Below are 19,817 nucleotides of genomic sequence, written 5' to 3' on the forward strand. Positions count from 1 at the left end.
TAATATGACGAGTGCCACTTATTTCTATAAAAAGTTCTTTTTTTTTAATTAAGTAAGGGGCCTGGCAAATATTAAATGGGTCAAGCTCAAAATATTGCGCTTTAATAAGTATTACCCTTGCCTTAATTCCCCAATCCGTCTTTAGCCTTGGGAAGATGTCCCTTGTCCTGTTACAATAGTTTACTTACAAGGGAATAACAATACTAAGCATTACTGTTTGGTAGTAGTGTTCGATCAATGGTACATACCCCAGACGCCCTTGTGACACCATTATCAATTTATTTGACTCACTAAACAATCTCTGTCCTTTTGTACATTTATACATTACTATAAAACTATTATTAATTCCTATATATACTAAAGCAGTGCCATTTCTTTCATCTTGTTTTTCCTGATAAATAAGAATTATCATAGGTTTCAAAGAGCTTCTCCGGCCCCGCAGTTGCGCCACAATATATTCAAAACAATGTTACTTACATATATTCAAATTCAAAAGTGATTACGAAAGCTTACTTGAACGAAGTAGATTTGGACTTTGATATCTGATTATTATATTGAATCATTATTGAATTCTTAATATTGTTTGTTTATTATTTAAGTACACTATACTGATTATTACTTTAAGAGCTCTACGGTATAGCGTAACATGGTCTTCTGGAGTAAGGTAACATATTAAACATCAACGACAATGGGGTCAAGGCATAGTCAGTTTTACGTCTTTTCTGCTGAACCTGCGTGAAATTTACAAAACTTTATATACAGCAAACTAACCATAGCTTACCATTTTATTTCCTCGAAAGGAAATTAAATTAAAGTAGCCTATATCCTTTTCTTGGAACTTAAATTTGGTAATTCAATAACGCCTACTGGTAAGAGTCGTCTCCTGAAATTAAATCAAACAAAAACTTTTCGCGTTTCTAATATTAAATTTGAAATGACTAAAACATGACTAATGGATGTATAAAATAAAACAGCTATTTGTAATATTAAAAAAAATCTTTATTTAAACATGCACTGAAAAACTTATACAACAGCTGTATCTTTAGACAAGCCACATTCTTCTATCTTAACTTTGGCATGTACGAGTAACTCGTAGAGCAATCCTTACGTTGTTTAACAGTCCACAATCGTTTTGATAAACCTAAATTATAATATGAAAATAGTTGCGCTAATGGGTATATATAAAATAATATAGGAAATAGCTAGAGGGCGCTGCCCCGCAGTCTTTTGAAGTAGATTTTTATTGTACTTTGTACACTCTGGTGCAGGTGACGTCCTTTGCGGTCATAGTCTGAAAACAATTCATTAATTACATAAGTTGCTTCAACATGTTATATCTTAATTTAACAATAGGCCGTGATAGTCCTAGTGCTTAAAACGCGCAAAGTTTAACAGATGAATAAGAGTTCAACTCGACTAATAAATTCTGAACTCGTGTTTTAATAATTAATCTCAGTGGTGAAGGAAATCGTCGTGAAATTTGCGTATGGTGGATGAAATCTTTCCTCATTACCACTTATTAGAGTGCGTGAATTAAGCACCAAATCTCCTCAAAGGGAAATGAGAAGAAAAATCTAGAATATCAACAGGTTTTGAATGAATTCACCATCTTCAGTTTTTGTGATCACATATTTCAACGCAAGTATAAGTAGCGTGTGGAGATTATTGAGGTGATACAATATATCATTGTCAAAGTCGCTGTTACAAAAATAAACTAAATTTATACTCTGTGGAACATGGGAGGAGTATGCCAATATCCATGAAGCTGGCATGACATTTTCGGGTTGATCCTTAATCTCGTATCTAGATGGAAGAATTGCTTTACTGCAGATGAGGCAGTGGCTTTATAATATAGGTGGATTGGCCTATGGTAAGTGATACTAAGTGGTCACCATCGTTCATAGATATTGGTGCTTTAAGAAATATTAAATAATTCTTACAACGCCAATGCCCCTATAACATGTCTCTGTGCTTATAACCTCACTGGCTCACTTCCCTTTTAAACCATGATACGTATATCTGTTGAGCTGGTGGACCAGCACAAAGGCCTATCACCAAGTAACATGTAACTTTGCTGCTATAGTATTTCTCTAGTATGTGCAGATATACTTACGGCCTTCATCTCTTCGGGGCCGAATTCCCTGATGAGGGTGACTATGACACCGTCGCTTCCTGTCTGCACATGCTTCAAGCTGGAGCCCTCGAAAGTGCACACTGACTTCACCTGTAATTGTATAATAAACTTTGTCTTAGACGAGAGTCATAATATTTGAGTAGAGGGCTAGATGGCAAGGGCCTGTATATGGAATAGACAGTAACATGACAGACTGTACCCTGATAAGGTAGCCTGACGTAGCACTTGCCGCGGCCTGGGTTTAAGTATTGATTATTGTATCTTTCCCTCGTCGGGTGAAACAATAACCTGAAGAATATGGAATTCGACTGGATGCGGCCGTATTGTACCGAGTTTTATATGTCAAATTAAGTTATGGAGCTTTATGATCACGATATTTTCAGACCAGTCTAAAATTGTTTTTATAAGGACGTAGTAGTGACCCGCGGCTTAGCTCCCGATTTAGGGTGTTGGTTGTCATGTGTTAGGCAAAAGAATGCCTTATATAGTAGCCGTAGTCATTTCCTTTCTTGGAGTTCAAATATGCAAATCAAATTTCATGAAATTCGGTTCAGCGGTTTGATCGCGAAAGAGCAACCGACAGAGTTACTTTCACATTTATAATATTAATAAAGATAATATAGATGGTATAGATTACACTCTTCAACATTTCAGAAAAAAGAGGATTTAATTAGTAAGAAATGGCCTCCTCTCCTATTAAGGAGAGGGCTTGGAACATATTCCACCACGCTGTTCCAATGCGGGTTGGTGGAATTCACATGTGGAAGAATTTCAATGAAATTAGACACATGCAGGTTTCCTCACGATGTTTTCCTTCACCGCCGAGCACGAGATGAATTAAAACCTCGGTAAAAACAGTCTTAAGTTTGGTATACTATTTAATAGGAAATTGGGGATATACGTTTGTTCTTTACAAACACAACATGTTGGTTTGACAAAATGTGGGTTAAATTTTCGTATGGTATTTGCATGAGAATTAAAGAATGCTATGAAGCCATCCTAATGATAATGGTCGGTAAAATTCCAATTATATTTTTCAAATCGTATCGATAGTTCCTAGTATTAGCGCGCGCAATATTGCTATCATATAAGTGAGCAGTTTACTATCCCTGTGTAGATAAGGCGGTAGTAAAACTTGAACGCAAGTGCTCTTATCACATTCTGGCATTTCACCAAACGAATCGGTTACGTCACGACAATGATTCAATTGAAATGTCTAAAGATATCAAAGCATCGTCTGACTTTGACAATGTGACATTCGTCAATGGCTATTGAATTAGACAACAAATTATCTACTAAATCGAGTCTACACAGCACATCAGAGTAATTCACTTGATGTGTACTTAACCAATACATTATCAAGGCTTTCTTGATTAGTTACTGACTTGGCGTTATTATTCGATCAGCTGGAAATCTGCGTTTCACAGCATCGTATATCAAACTTAATTCTTATTACTTGTTTAGTCTTGAGCAGTTCAAGTTTCTTATTAGATTTAATTATATTTTTTAAAATGAATTCATAAATATGTAACTGACAGCACACATTCAATGTTTCGACGGTTCTAATCTTTTTCCTTCAACGTTAGGACTTCGGTCAGGTAATAACATTCCAAAGATCCAACCTACCGGTTTCCAAAAAATAAAAAAATACACTAAGAATATAAATAGCCTTCATTCGTTTATAAGCCTTTTATACTTATTTTGAAACCATGAACCATGAACCCATATGCATCGAGACTACTATTTAAAATCGACGATTCGAATCGATCGAATCGAGTTTGTCTGAATGCGCTCATCCCAGGATCTAACAGACCGATGTGAATAAACTTATTGCTTTTGATAATCCATTGCGTCATCCATCGTTGAAAACATACAAAATCATGCGTCGAGCTACGTTATATTTAGGGTAAAGCTGAGGAGCAGCTAGATCATATTATGAAGATGGGGAATTAGAGGGACCATACCACATGAAAACTTGTTGCTTTAAATAACCCTTTTAATGAAATAGATGTTAGGCTCAATAATTTCTCGATATGACACTGAGAAGCCTAGCAGTCACCATTAGTAAATTTAGCATGCTGTAATTGTATTAAGTGGATGATATATATAATTAATACAGGTGAAACCGCGGTACCTTGATAGTGAATAATTCAAATACAAGAGATAAGACATTGTTATGATAATCGTATTATGTATACGACTTCAGCCGTATAACTATAAGTACCGTTTATCCGAAAGATAATATAAATGGGATAATTGAAGTCGCCAAAGATATCAATGAGTTGCATTTCTAAGTTCAATTAAAGACAACTGTAATGGCAGAGCGGAAACAACACATATCTTAATTATAAGAAAAAAATACATTTGAAAGTTATAGTAGCCTCAAGTCGAGGATAAAATAATCTACTTGTAGTCACCTTACCCGCAACGCTCACTCTAATTTATTAAACTAGAATTCCATTTCAGTCTTTCAGAAGAACAATATCGCCCAGTATACAGAACCCAATGGGCTTAGATGTTTACATAGAGAAATTAGTACCGAACCGCTTTGGTTAAATAAATATAAAGGTATGTTCACCTTAGCGCCATCAGCACGCTCCTCATCGAACTCTTCGCCGGGCTTGAACTTCATCTCGGTGGTCTTGAAGGTGGATGACGTCACCAGGACGAAGGTGTCGCCGTCTTGACGCAGCTCCACTGTTGGGGTCACGGCGTTTGCGGCCTTACGGGTGATGAGGCCGACGCCTGAAATAAAACATTTTCAGTTGAAAATACATACATTTAAAACAAATAATTGTAATGTAATCTATATTAATATTACAAATGTGAAAGTAGAAGAAGTATCTGTGACTGCCTTTCGCTCTTTCACGACCAAACCAATGAACCGAATTGGATTAAATTTGGTATGAAAGAAACTTGAAATCCAAGAAACAGGCTACTTTTTTGCCTGACACATTACAATCAACACCCTAAAACGCGAGTAAAACCGTGGACGCCTACTGGTATAAACTATTTTTATAAAGTATTGTAATATAATTGAAACAGCTTTTTGCTTTTTGAGCTGTTAACTTCCACGATGTTTTTGATTTCAGTCAGCCATTAACGCAAGAGTCAAAACATCCGACAAAATAAAAATGCTTTTATAACCCGAACAAAACATATCTATTCAATGAGATCTTTTTATTATCACTCTTATATAAATATCGCAGCCATTAATATGTACCAATTACTTTCATGAATTCATCGAAGTTTTTAGAATAAACAAGTTTGTACTTTTTCCCGTTATAATTAAACATTTTACTCAATAATGAGAATCTTTCCTGTTTATATTACAGGTTTTGATCCGATCATCACAGTGACACAACAATGATCATAAGAATGCAACAGAGCTAGACACACTACAGATTATAAATTTTAATTAAGAGACTATAAAAAGGATAGTTGACAATTAATATCGAATGTATAAAAGAGGTTTGCGCAAAAAGGTTTAATAACGTTCATGCATTCTATAAATTATCAATAAAGGAATACCTTTTGCAGAAGACAGTAAATTAAAAAATAAAATAAAAGGCAAGTTTTTGCGCATAACTGTATAACTAGAAATGATAATATACAACAAATAGATTTATTATTTTACTGATATTTTCTGATATAAAATAAGCGAAACGAGGTATTTGCTTACTTTTTTAATTTTACTATATTGGTATTTATTTTTGGGTTCATAAGAAGATGTTCTTATTTTATCTGAATAATGCGATACAAAGCATATAAATAATAGTCTAAATTGGTTGCAATGCAGCTCTATTTCCTATGAAGTGCATCTCAATGAAATAATGTATCCATCCATCATTGATATTTCTTAGAAGTAAATAACCACTAACGAGTCCCAAGTGGCTTATCCGCACTACCGCATTCTTTTGCTATGTGTGCGATTAGATCGGGAATATGAAGAGTTCCACACGAAAGAGTTTTTATTGTAGCCTCGTATGCGATCAATATATATATATATTTTTTTATTAAAATATTTATGTATTAGAACACAAATAATACAAAATGAAGTTTTTCAAATTTGGAAAAGGAAAGCGATCACGAATGTATTAAAAAAAATATCATAAATAATTTGAAGATATTTCAAAGAAGAATTATGCTTACTATTCATAATTTTAGTTGAATATATGTATGCAGACGTATAATTATATATTCACATAAATTGTTAACAGATTATTAATATTCAGACTAGCTTAGCATCCTGAGAAGACGATAATCAGTCAGGATTATCGCCGTACAGCTTAAGCTACTAGATAAGGGAGCTCAAATTTAGAAAGTCTAGTTCCAATTCAATTTTAAAGTAGATATAATGTATAATATTTGACATTCGATTTTTGGCAAAAAATTATAAATCAAATCAAATCAATTTTATTCAAGTAAACTTCGCAATGAAGCGTTTTTGAATCGTCAATAATTTAATTAAATACTACCAACGCAGCGTTTCGGAAAACAGCTTCTAGTGAAAAGAAACGGCAAGAAACTCGCATAATTGCTCTTTTAATATTTTTTTTTTTTATAAAGCGGATACCAAGTCTGACGATAGCAGTTAAAAATATATGGTATAATAAACGAGTCTATGATTACGTTATAATAAAAAATACTAAGAATGCGAATGATAATATTATAATTTTCGCAGAAGCATAACAATAGGCTTTCACACAATCACACATAAATCTGACCTGCACATGATAATAGATATAATTTCCTGTGAGTCGGATATGCGGTCATCGGATTCAGTATAATGCTCAAAAAATATCAATGAGGTCATATATGTATACGGAACAAAAAAAAATGTTTCAAAACCCCGGCACCTACCACGAAGACCAGTATTTAGGGTCTGACAGATTATGTATGGTACAAACAATGATGTTGTAGTAAACAGATATGTTATTAACGCGCAAAAGTGAAGACTAGAAAACGTCCTTATTGGGACGTTTGCCTTTAGTTGTTTTATGTAGTAATACGTTATAATACATCATAATTACGTAGTAATACGTTTTGCGTAATTAAAAAATCTAGTTATCCCATTTACTTATTGTTTTTATCAAGCTATCCTTTTTACTTTTAACAAAATGTAAAAATAAACTAAAATAAACGGTCCCCGGCGCGGCACACTTTTTTCTTTTGTTTAGTATGGATATAACATATCTGTTTATTAGAATATCATTGGGTACAAATAAAACTACCCAGATAATATGAACAGACATCTATATACTAAATTATTAAATACGTTAAAACATCATATAACCTTTCTAATAAGATTTTTATTATTTTTCGTAATAGTTTGTTTTTTTTATTGGCTGGACAAACACAAATACTTGTTGCTTGCCACCAGTTGAACTCTGCCAAACTAAAAATCGACAATTTTAAACACTTTTCAAATTAATATTTTAATTCCTAGTAAATTAGTTATATAAAATTACTCTGAAGTAATATGGGTAAGTTACATAATATTTTTGGATGTAGGTACATATGCATATTTTTACGTCGTTTTCCTTTAGCGTTAGTTAGATAATATTTCGAGCAATAACATCCGTTGTATCACAGTATTATTTATAAGCAAATGTTACAAGCTGTTTAAATAAACCACTGCTTTGTTCGATTTCATTTACATAACATTAGTTATTACAGCAGAAAATTAAACTCATAATGGTCAGTGACAATTCAACGCATCAAGCATTAGACAGAATTGTTGACTGTATTGTAATCACTTATCAGAAGAGCGCATAGATGAATCGATATGATACGCCCGTATTTCAGTGGTCGGTTAGTGGGCGCGGTGCGCTCTGATTGGCTGTTACAACATGGCCCCATACAACGTCAAGGACAACGACCTTTAAATTGGAGTAATTTTTCAATTGAAAATCCATTTATTTTGAAGTTTTTGTCATGATTCATGAGTTGTATAGAGATCGAATGTTTTAGAATATCGGTTTCTGTATGCCGTTTCGTGTTTCATTTATTTTAGTTATTTTAAGACTAGTATAAAATATACTTTTCAGTTCGTATGTTAATGCACCTATAAATTGTTTTGAACCGGTCGCGGTATTAAATCATCTAGGTAAATTAATGAAGATTTTAGACTTTTGACTTCAGTAAATTTAGGAAATGGCTTTAGTAAGTAGATATATGAAGATATTTTTTTTAACTTCAGACTTTTTTACGCCAAATTTTAATGAGAATAATACAGTAGCTTTATAAAATGCATGTTACTTAGGTTAGGTACAAACTGCAAAGTATGATTAATCTTTACATTGATAAGATTGTTAAACAAGACAGCTTACCTTACACTATGACAGATAAGCATTACTTTCATAAAAAAAAAATACAATACATAAAAACAATTAGGTTTAAAACTTAATTGTTTTCGGTTGATTTCGGTTTAAAAAAACAAAATCATAATTCATTACGTAAATAAAAAAGCACTTTTATATAAGTTTCTAAACACAAATAATAACATACTTACAACTGCGAAATAAATGTTCTATTGTATTTTATTAATAGTAATGTTTTATTTTACACATAACGGTATTAATAATAAGGTAAATAAATCATATTATGCAGTCTATTTATACTTGCTGGCGCGTTCACCAACGACACATCACACAGTTGACAAAGTACAGTGGACATTGATCTTACGTCTTATTTAAGAATCATTCGTTTAGAAATAATAAAACATTACGCTACTTTTACAAATAAAATATTTAAAAAAAGTTTTAATAACCAATTTCTAAGTTTTTTTTATTATATCTGTTTTACGCAATTGGCTGTATGGTAAGCAAGAAGGAAAATTAAAAAAAAAAAAACGTGAACTCACTATTATATTTATAATCTATATTAGTTATTACTCATTTATTTATAAATATATAGACACTAATACATTCCTCGCTTATTTATAATCGTATGTATTTATTACGTAATCAAAATATCATTAATTTATTACGTATATTATTTAAAGATCCAGTACGAACAATAAAAGTTTGTTTATTTTATGTTTCTAATAAATAATGTTTAATGAAACGTTGGAAATAAACGACATTTTTATGAGTTTATTTCTAGAAATATATGAGTAGCATATCAATATAAATATATAATATATTTTCCATTGCAATATAAATAGTGAAATTGTCGCCATAATTGTTAATAACATTAATTTATTTTAAAAAATTGCGTGGGCAGGACATCTTCTATGGAACAAATTTCCTGATAGCATAGTACCATCTTTTTTTTAAACTATGTTGGTATGTTACTAAATTTTCAGCAACTCGTGTCCTACAGACTAGCTAAGACCTGCTTTCCCTTTGAGCAATTGGATTGGAGCTTACTCCAGGGTGCTATAATAAGAGTTGGTCTTGAAATACACCTGTGGCAGAATTACAATCTACTAGATGAAATTAATTTCAAAACAATTAAGCCCATGAAACCATAGTGGTTCCTGGATACGCAATCATCGGTTAAGATTCATCAATTCTAAGTACTGGGTTATCTTCGGGTCATAACCATATTAAGTATAGTACACGCATTGAACAATATGACACTTCCATTATGCCACATCACATCCAGCGTAAGCCACATGGAAAACCACTAAAACCTTCTTGAATTTCAATCTAAATATAAAGCCTGTATGATATTGTACTTGGTCTAAATATGTAGCTTAATTACCGGGTAAGGCTTTATAGAGGTTGGTCTTGTTGGTAGCATCAATTCATAATTAATTCTATCGCTAATCACCAATACTTTGTACTGCTGTGTTCCGGTTGAAAAGGTCAGTTAGTAGTGGCTCAGTAAAGTTGGATATAATACCTTAGATTCCAATGGATTTCCATGGATAATGTATAATTATTCATGTTCTATATTTGGTGACAATTTATGTCAGTTAGTAGTGACTCGGTAAAGTTGGATATAATGCCTTATATTCCAGTCAAATTCCATGGATAATATATATCCATGTTCTATATTTGGTAATAATTTATTACAATAACATCGAATGACTTCTGTCATTAATTAGTAAGAGCATAAGAAAATATACATAAAATTCGCGTTCCACAAATTGCGCGTCCAAATGGAAATTAGATGGTTATAACTCCATTAAAATTCAAACATTTCTATAACATTAAATCTTAATTACAATGTCCCATAAGTCTGTGCAAATTAAAAACCTTACAAAATAATTAAACATAACATTTTATTAATGTTTATGTATGCATACAAAACTAGTAGCGATCACAAATGGATAAAATTAATTATCAGAATCGCATACATTTTCGTATGTAAGTGAGTCAGACACCGGACAAGGGGTCATCTCGAGCGTCTCGGATCTTATTGAATGAATTGAAGTTGATTGCTGTCCATTTGCCGGCAATTGTCGTGAACCAATAGGAGGATATCACACAAGTGTGCCGGGATATTCTCATGCGAACATAATTGCTTGATAGGATCCTACGACGTATTGGTTTTGTTAACTATTTAAAGCTTCCGATAAACCTATTCTAATGAATTGCTATTATTCGCGAATTAACTTATTATATTCACGTTAGCCATTCACGGAGCACTTAGAAGTCGTGGCGGATTTGAGATTGACGCATCTGAAAGCAAAGGTCACCTTATCTAGGTAGGTCATCCTACCTCAGCTTATGGATTATGCCCACTTAAATCTTTGGTCTAGTTAGTTAATCAAGCTGAAGATTTTTAGAAGAGATTTAAATTTTTGATATTATTGACCAAGAAATTATTGGATTTTTGTGGAGGTTATTTAGGAAATGTCTTCAATGTGTCAATCTCGTTCCGGTGGTATTAGATTTCAGCTCCATCACTATAAGAGGAAATAATGTACAGTGCAACACAATAGATTCTGCGCAGATTGCTATTCTCTGTGTTCGAATCCTGGAAACTATTTGCAATAAGAAATTGTCAATCAAAATTATTATAAGTAAATTGTAAGCTCATCAAAATTTCTAGTCAACAGTTTGAGAAAATAATAAATACAGGATAATTTAAAAAAATCGTGTATTATTTTCACTAATGTATGTGCATATGTGTAAGGCAGTAAACATTTAAATTAATACCAGTAATCAGCGAACGCTATGATACTATCGAAAACTACTCCAAAAATTTACCAAGCTATGGCCGAGTTTACTTCACGAAAATGATATTTTCAGGAACAAATTCTATTTTCCAATAATACTAAATTTCAGAAAAGAAAACTTTTCAGTATATAAATACGCTGGAGCCAATTGGAGACATCTAATAATATATAGTCGACTGAGGAGACTGGGCTAAGGAATAGAGGTTATTCTACCTTGGCACACTTGATGAACTCATGACTTTTTCCTCACGATGTTTTCGATGAAAATTCGATGAAAATTCAGCGTTACTTAGTCGGTTTTGAAACAGAAATTTTCGATTTGATTGACCTGTTCTATTGGACATTTATAAACTTTTTAAATAGTGCTTTAAAAATGAAAATAACCTTAATGTCATACTGTGTTACGATAAAAATTGTCAGCAAATGTCTGCCATTTATTGTATACAAAAAACTCTTAAACGCTGGCATATTTCGGTAACGTTATATGTTAATTAAATTCACAAAAAACCCTCATTTATTGATATGGATTAAAAGTTTCCAATATTGGTATATCATATAATAAATATATCTACAAACGATATCGGATTCGTAAGCTTTCATTATCAGCGGCTATATAATAATTGATCTTATCAGCACCTAAAAATAATACCCTTATCAGCACTGGCGTAAACTTTTCCATATATTTACATTTAACAATAATATGTCAACTGATGAAATACATATGCACCGGTTTGTTACATGACTAATGTACGTTACTATGTGAATTTTAAAATTTAAAGGTACAAAGTACGACTGATACGAGTCACCTGAGTCATATCGGTCGTACTTTGTACCTTACGCTATGTTACCATTCAGATTCTGTAAGAATTCACTTTGTTTCTCATGCGTGAAATGTTGGCAACCGACTTACGATAATACGCTATTTTAGTACTTGTATCCTATTAATTTTATAACTATTATAGTTAATGCTGCATATCACATGCATCCAAGTATGACATTTCATTCTTGTGGACTGTTTTAATATTCGATTTTTGAAGTGTATACAGAATGCAAATTTCTTAATAGAAAAACATAAAAACTTTTTGAATGGTATGACACTGAGTTTGATTTTTGAACCTCGGGGTATGGCTCTATAATCTGGCAACTGCACGACTTCTGGATTACAAAAACGAAAGGAACAAAATAACAAGAACTTATACACTATTCATGCACGAAACGTTGATGACAAAAAAGCGTAGATAAAGAGTGGAATATTTCTGTTTTCGGAATTATCTTTCCATATTTCAAAAATGTTTTTCTGAAGTTAGAATTCTTTACTTCATTTTTAGGTGGTACAAAATGTGTCATAAAAAGTGACAATATGGGCGTGTTCCGTGCGGAACTATAATCCTTTGCTGGTATAATTAAATGGTAATTATATTATTTATCACCTGCTTGCTATCTTATCGTTATTATATCCAATTAATTTAAAGACAGAGTAGTGTCATCAGTCATTCATTTTATAATTATATATTTACGCTCGAAAATATTTCATTCCATAAACAGTTCACCTACCATCTGTAGACCTCATCCTATATAAGAGTAGTTAGTAGTAGGTGGTAGGGCTTATTGCAAGGTATCCTACCTACCATCTCTCTTTGTTGGAATTAAACGCACGCACCTTATCTTATATATCTAAATTCCAAAGGTTAATGAATCTATGTTAATATCATAAATGTGAAAGTAATTGTCTGTCTGTCTGTACGTCGCTCTTTTCCGACCAAACCGTTGATGCGAATTTGATGAGATTTGGTATGAAGCAAACTTGAACTCCAAAAAAGGACCTAGGCTCCTTTTTTACACACATGACAACCAACTCCCTAAAATACTAGTGGTTAATATTTCCTACAGTGCCAAAGTCTGTGGCAGTGGTGACCACTAACCATCAGGTGGCCCATTCCCATCCAAATATATTTTCATTATTATCATAATTATTATGAGTAATTAACACATCATAAACTTGGCTGCGTGTGTCAGCTGACATTATGTGTCAGGTGTACCCACTAACTCACATTATGCTCAGCGTTGTGAAACAATGAGCCAAACCCAAATACAGATATTTTTTTGACTGTACATCGAATGTTTTTGCAGTCGTAGTCAGAAAATAAAAAAAAGTTTAATAATATATTATGCGTTAAAACAATTTGTTATATTTCGATTTAATATTTATTTGACGATATTCGAAAATCGCGACGCGTCGCTCCGCTGTTAATCTATAAATAACGAAATTCCAAGTCCATAGTCCAAAGTATTAACATTGCATAATTGCGTATTACGTATATATCTTTGTTATATTTATTTGGAATTTAAATTTAAATTGATAGTTTTCCAAGAAAATTCTTTATCAGGCACATATCAGGCTAGGCACCACACAATAATCATATTTTACCGCTAAACTACTGTTTTTTTCTACAAAGAACGGAGAGTGAGCCAGTGTAACTAACTTACATCTTAGTTCCTCATTGGTGGTGAATATGGTCAATATTTCTTACAGCGCCAACGTCTATAGTTAGTGATGATCACTAACCATCATGAATCTAATTTGCCCATCCGCCAATCTAAATTTTATGAAAGAAATGTCTATAATTTAGTGTACAGAATATTTATGAATAATAACGATATTATTCCGTGAAATACAAGTGCGATTATTGAGGTGATTACCTTCTATTCATGACATTGTAACTTTAGGTATGGTCAACGTAATAAAAAAATAAACTGATAAAAATTTCCGGATTTTCAACACGTTCCTAAACTTAACAAAAAAATACAGGCGCATTCAGAAAATAATAAATTTGTCGTTCGAAAATTTAAAGCTAGAATCGCGCCCAAAAGATATTGTTCTTAAAAAAAAAATAACCAAGCCAGTGTCACTCTTGATTCATACATGTCACACGAAGAAGGTCGTATTACGGCTATGCAGTTTAATCTATAATCTGCATGCGAGATGTATTTGATATTATCTAGATCGAGTTTTGAGATATTCGCTCGTATCGTATTGCACTCCGTACGATCCGCCCAAGGTGAAACTGATTAGATATTCGGTAAGCATTACACAAACGAACGTGGATTAATATTTACGGAATCAAAATGATTACAACAACAACAGCCTGTAAATTCCCACTGCTGGGCTAAAGGCCTCCTCTCCCTTTGAGGAGAAGGTTTGGAACATATTCCACCACGCTGTTCCAATGCGGGTTGGTGGAATACACATGTGGCAGAATTTTTTTGAAATTTGTCACATGCAGGTTTCCTCACGACGTTTTCCTACACCGCTGAGCACGAGTTGAATTATAAAGACAAATTAAGCACATGAAACAGCGGTGCTTGCCTGGGTTTGAACCCGCAATCATCGGTTAAGACGCACGCGTTCTAACCACTGGGCCATCTCGACTCTTCTAACCACTGGACCATCTCGACTCGAAATGATTAACATTCATCTAATTACATTTAATTAGGAGCAATGAAGTTTGTAACTAAAAAGAAAAAAGCAGGCTGACTTACGGAATTTGTAAATATTTTTAATTTTTTTTACTGGTTTTTGAAATACTGCTGAAGGTATTGAATGCCCTTGATTCAAAGCCCTAAGTTGTTTCATGCGGATGGCGTGTCTCTATTTTATATCGCCGGAAACCACCCGGCTTTTTTATTTTAATAATAAATTGTTAATAAGTTTAGTAAACTCAACATTTCTTATGCACGTTATTATTCAAATAACTTTTCATCCGGCTTAAGAACGATTTTATTATTTTTAGTATTTAAATGTAAGCAGGGTTGCCATATATTCTGTATACACTGAGACAGTTGAATTGATTGTTTTAGTTTTTTTTTAGGTCAGAGTTAAGAAATAGAAAGGGCTGAAATTGAAGGGAACGATGTTTTGTAAAATAAAAAAAGTAAACAATAAAATGTTAAGAAGCCGCTTTCATTTAATCAAATCTTTTTAAAAGTATATTATTATAGAATCGATCCTAAAGTGACAGGTGACTGCATACTTTCTTGTCATTTTACTTTCCCCCATTTTTTTTCTAGCTTATGGTACCAAACGCAAAATACATAACACTAGCCACTCATCCCAGCGTCGCACGGGTACAATTAGAGCACTCGGGAATTATGTAGCTTTATACTAGCGTTTTTTTTATAATTGGATCATTATTTCCGGACATTAACCCCTACAGAGACTCAAACAAATTTTAACTCTTTATAATATTAGTTTCACTACGTTCGAAGTTTTTTAATTACTCAAATCTCGAAAGAAGCTTTGGTTCAGTCGTAATAGATTTTTATTTAATTAAAGAAATATAAATAAAAAAACCAAATAGACAGATATCCAACGCTTTGTAAAGTAACGCTATATGAGTCATGTTGATTGTAGACAAAAAAATACTTTTTGTAGTGTCGTCTGAGAGGAAGCTAATGATCTCCATGAAATAGCTTTTTTTATATCTGTCACACTCGTGTGAATACAGTTCTTGTACATATTTAGTTACTTCAGTGTCGGTATGAACAAAATTACATCATTTTCAAAAATAATAAGATCCAACACTTATGTGTGTACGAGGATCAGGTTTTGTATTTTTTAGGGACAATATGTTCGTATATTTTAAGACACACAACACAATTTATTATACAAGTTTTACATATGCTTTGCTGTTAAGTTGCTTTTTATTTACACATTTCGATGTCGTTACAAGTACGGTAAGTTTTCGTAGCTTAAACTTTTCTAATATTCAAGACTTTTGTATAACTGTATCAATTTTCGTTCTTTTTTGGATTTAGAAATATCGATACTAACTTCAAACAAATTAATCGCAATATTTAAAGGGCATGTTTAAGTAATGCAGTAGATTTTTTTAAGCTTAAAGAATGAAAAGGAAAATACGTTACATATACTTCTAAGCTTACGACTTGAAGATTGAAGTTAAACGTCATATGAAATTATATAAAATCCCAGTGAAGATTTATTTAAGAATGACGTGTTTAATTCTCTATGCCTATTTATGTTAATTCTGCGAACATTATTTATACTATTCATAAGATAGAGTTTAAATCCTAATATCCTACTAATATTATAACTGCGAAAGATTGTATGTTTGTAAGTCTTACACGAAAAAACTACTGAACGGATTTTGATGAAATTTTACAATAACATAGGTTGGTTATACATAAAAATAACACATAGACTACCATTCATAATGATTCTATGTAATTTGGTTATTAATATAACGATAAATATCAAATACCCGTGCGAAGCCGGGGCGACACGCTAGTTGTATAAATTTATAAGGATTTTTTATAAATTATAATTTAAAATCCTATAATTTAATTACCTGTCATCGCTGAATAATTATGGAATTATTCATACAAAATAACACAAAGACGCCATAGATAATTCCATGCAAGACTATTACCGATAAAGATATTTATGATTCATCAACATCACAAACTAACCTTTGTACTGTATCAATGACTTTTTATGAATTTCTTACATGAATTACATACAATTAAAACGTCGTTTATCGAAGTTGTTGCATTCATGTTTTGCTGTCTTCGAAAATAACTATATTTTTTTATACTTTTCTACTATTTTTTCCTAATCTTAACATACTTTTTTCATGACATTTAGTGACTTATACATGCTCAAACAGTGTTTCGATTGATATAAATAATGATAATATATACTTAAATAAAACTTGTTCATTAATTACTATGAAAAGTTTAAAGTACAAAGTCAAAGATCTTTATTCAATATGGAAATGTTACACTTGCTTATTGCTTGTCAAAAATCCACCACCCGTTCGAAAATTAACCTACCTAACGAACATCTAACTAGTACCTAACGAATTTATCACGAAATGACTTGAAATAGTTGTATTTATGAGACTGGCTGCATCACGTGACTTTAGTGTTAGCCAAATAGGAATCGCAGCTATGTTTCTTATCGCAGATCTATATTAATCGATCAATCACCTTCAAACCTTACAATGTTTCAAGCCTAGTATTTTTATATAGTAATAACCTTTAATTCCCTCGTCAGTAACACGCAACGAATGAGTATTGACCGGCGCTTCTACTTAGCTTGGTATTACTACCGTGTTTCGTATATTGAGATGAGCGTGCCAATGAAATTATTATGTGATATTATGACATCTTCGGTCCCATGCTTGCTGCATGTTAATAGTAAATCAACTTGTCACCTTGCCAATAAAGTTGAACAAAAAAGCATACGCGTGGGAAAATATACAAGGTAATGATATCAAGATTAGCTTGACAAATATGTTATGTAACAAATGTACATTATTTTGTCAATGTGCTACAGTTTCCATGTTTACATAATTTGGTGACGTAAGTTCAAAGACCTTACCAAGGTCCATAATAATAGAACTACATGTTTGAAATTTTATTTACAAACTAGTAAGTATAAACTTGTTTTTTTTTATTTTACTTTTCAAATATATATTTTTATGTCATAATTATAATTGGTGGGTAATTTAAAGTTCATATCTTATTGCGTTTTGGTATTAGTTTTAAAAAATCTTAACAACTATCAACAATATACAGTTACTCATTTGTTAGAACAATAATTAATCAGTATATAATCATGTTTTCTAAGCAATGAGTCGTTATAACAGTGAACAAGTTTATTACAATACATGTGTTAAATTGCGATAGCTAACATTATGCTAATGATAAGAAAAGCTATTCGATTATACCACCAACGCGTCCCACAAACACATGTATAAATTATGTTAAGTATATTGTTTTTTAAGCCCGAACTACGTGTGACTACAATTCAAATACTAAGAAAGCGGGAAAATGAGCCAAATGATGGTAAGTGGTTACCACCATCCACACACATGTATATAATATTGTTATGTCCCTAGTACATGTGATAGTATTCCTGTCCTATACACTAGCTCACTTACTCACTCACCCTTACAAAAATCCTAAGTATGGCTGCTTGGCGGTAAAATATAATAAGTGGTTCGCATCTAGACGAGACAACAAAGAAATACCACCATGAAATAATATTTTTCCAAAATTTATCCAAAATGTAGGGTTTTTCTCCTTTTTAAAAGTATAATTCCATTTGATAATCAAACTCATATGCTTAATTCGAATTGAAAACAATAAGTCCACTCAACTTGGATTAACATTTTTAATCTATTTGAATAGCTTTAGATAGTTGCCATTTTATTAATATCATTAATACTTTATCGTAAACAATATCATGTTGGAAGAAAAAAGAAACGCCCATATTATCCGGGAAAAAACTAAATTGTAGAATTCCTACAAATAATTTTTAATAAAAGGTACTCTGTGTTTCACATAACAAGTAATTTTTATTAGACCTATATTAAAATAAAGTTATTATTATCGATTTTTATAAATTCAATAAATTATTATAACTGCAAGTACAAAATGGAATATTGTATCTTACAGATAAATTGAACAATATTTCTTGCTATGTTGGTACTTGAAAATAATGTTCTACAAATAAAAGTAGGTAATTCAAACATAATGTCGCAGTACATTTCAAGAGTGCACCTGTTCATTATTGTATTTGTAATATAGCGATCGTGTTTAATGAATATGTTCCTCATTTTAATCGTTAATAAAATCACGCACTGCAAAATAAATTCGTTAATTGAGAGATGTGAGGAAAAATCTCTTCCATATTGGTGCTCTTCAAGTTTCCAATTATTATTATTTCTTACCTCAATAGCCAAAAACGAGGGCTGTTTCATTTTATTGAAGAAAATTTGAGCCAACTTGTGGTTTAAAATTCATATTTTTTTTGCAAACTATCGATCAACGGGTACCACCCATTAATTTGGACGAAAAGTTGATATTTCTTGACAAGATTACAGATTGCAAACAATAAAATAAAATATTAATGAGAAATTATAGAAGGTAGGAAGAATTATTCAAGTGTGGGGTATATCGAGGAGACCGCAAAAAATGACTGGTGTGGTCGACGAGCGAAAGCCGGCCGGCATCGATTTCTGCTAAGAAATATTTTCGAAATACACACTTAGTTACGGAATGAGACTCACCGATTGCCTTCATAAACTCGTCGAAGTTTTCCGAGGAGACCATTTTGTATTTCTTGCCAACGAACTCCATTTTTTTCAAAGTGTTAATTCAAGTTGCAGAGAAAACGTACGTGCTCACGCGTTACCGGCTAAAACTAGAATGTCGAATGCTCTCAGCGTCGGTCGCTCGGATTCGTTTCATGAGCATGCGTATTGAACGAACGGAACGCGATCGAACGACCGGGTGACCGAACGAGGCGAATGAACTAATGAGAGATAGCTAAAGCGAGATAAAGACGGCGTCTGCGATAATAGTTATGTATACATAATACAGGTTTCGTGAACGCGAACCTAACGATTATATCACCTTATCTGCGAATGCGAAAAATTCAACAAGTAGCTAGTTAGTGGGTACATGATTTGTACCAGTCACTATGAGGTAGTTCTATAATTTTGGAATAAAAATAATTATCATAAA

General features: G+C 32.3%; 1 protein-coding gene across 1 annotated transcript; it reads right to left on the reverse strand.

The window, feature by feature from the left end:
• Window positions 1-977: 977 nt before the first annotated feature.
• LOC124532946 (sodium/calcium exchanger regulatory protein 1-like) lies at window positions 978-19,615 on the reverse strand. The gene is made up of 4 exons (XM_047108080.1): window positions 19,361-19,615; window positions 4,713-4,879; window positions 2,114-2,224; window positions 978-1,291 (listed from the first exon to the last, which is right to left on the reverse strand). The coding sequence occupies exons 1-4, from the start codon at window positions 19,428-19,430 to the stop codon at window positions 1,241-1,243; spliced, it is 399 nt and encodes a 132-aa protein (XP_046964036.1). The 5' UTR covers window positions 19,431-19,615; the 3' UTR covers window positions 978-1,240.
• Between the last annotated feature and the right edge of the window lie 202 nt (window positions 19,616-19,817).

The sequence above is a fragment of the Vanessa cardui genome, chromosome 10 (genome assembly GCF_905220365.1).
Source record: "Vanessa cardui chromosome 10, ilVanCard2.1, whole genome shotgun sequence".
NCBI classification, from domain to species: domain Eukaryota; kingdom Metazoa; phylum Arthropoda; class Insecta; order Lepidoptera; family Nymphalidae; genus Vanessa; species Vanessa cardui.

Excerpts from the sequence above, each read along its gene's own strand:
- LOC124532946 (XM_047108080.1), bottom strand. The coding sequence starts at position 19,430 with ATGGAGTTCGTTGGCAAGAAATACAAAATGGTCTCCTCGGAAAACTTC. Across the intron at positions 4,880-19,360 it reads CGAGTTTATGAAGGCAATCG|GCGTCGGCCTCATCACCCGT; the intron begins GTGAGTCTCATT and ends GTTTTATTTCAG. Across the intron at positions 1,292-2,113 it reads GCCCCGAAGAGATGAAGGCC|ACTATGACCGCAAAGGACGT; the intron begins GTAAGTATATCT and ends AATTGTTTTCAG.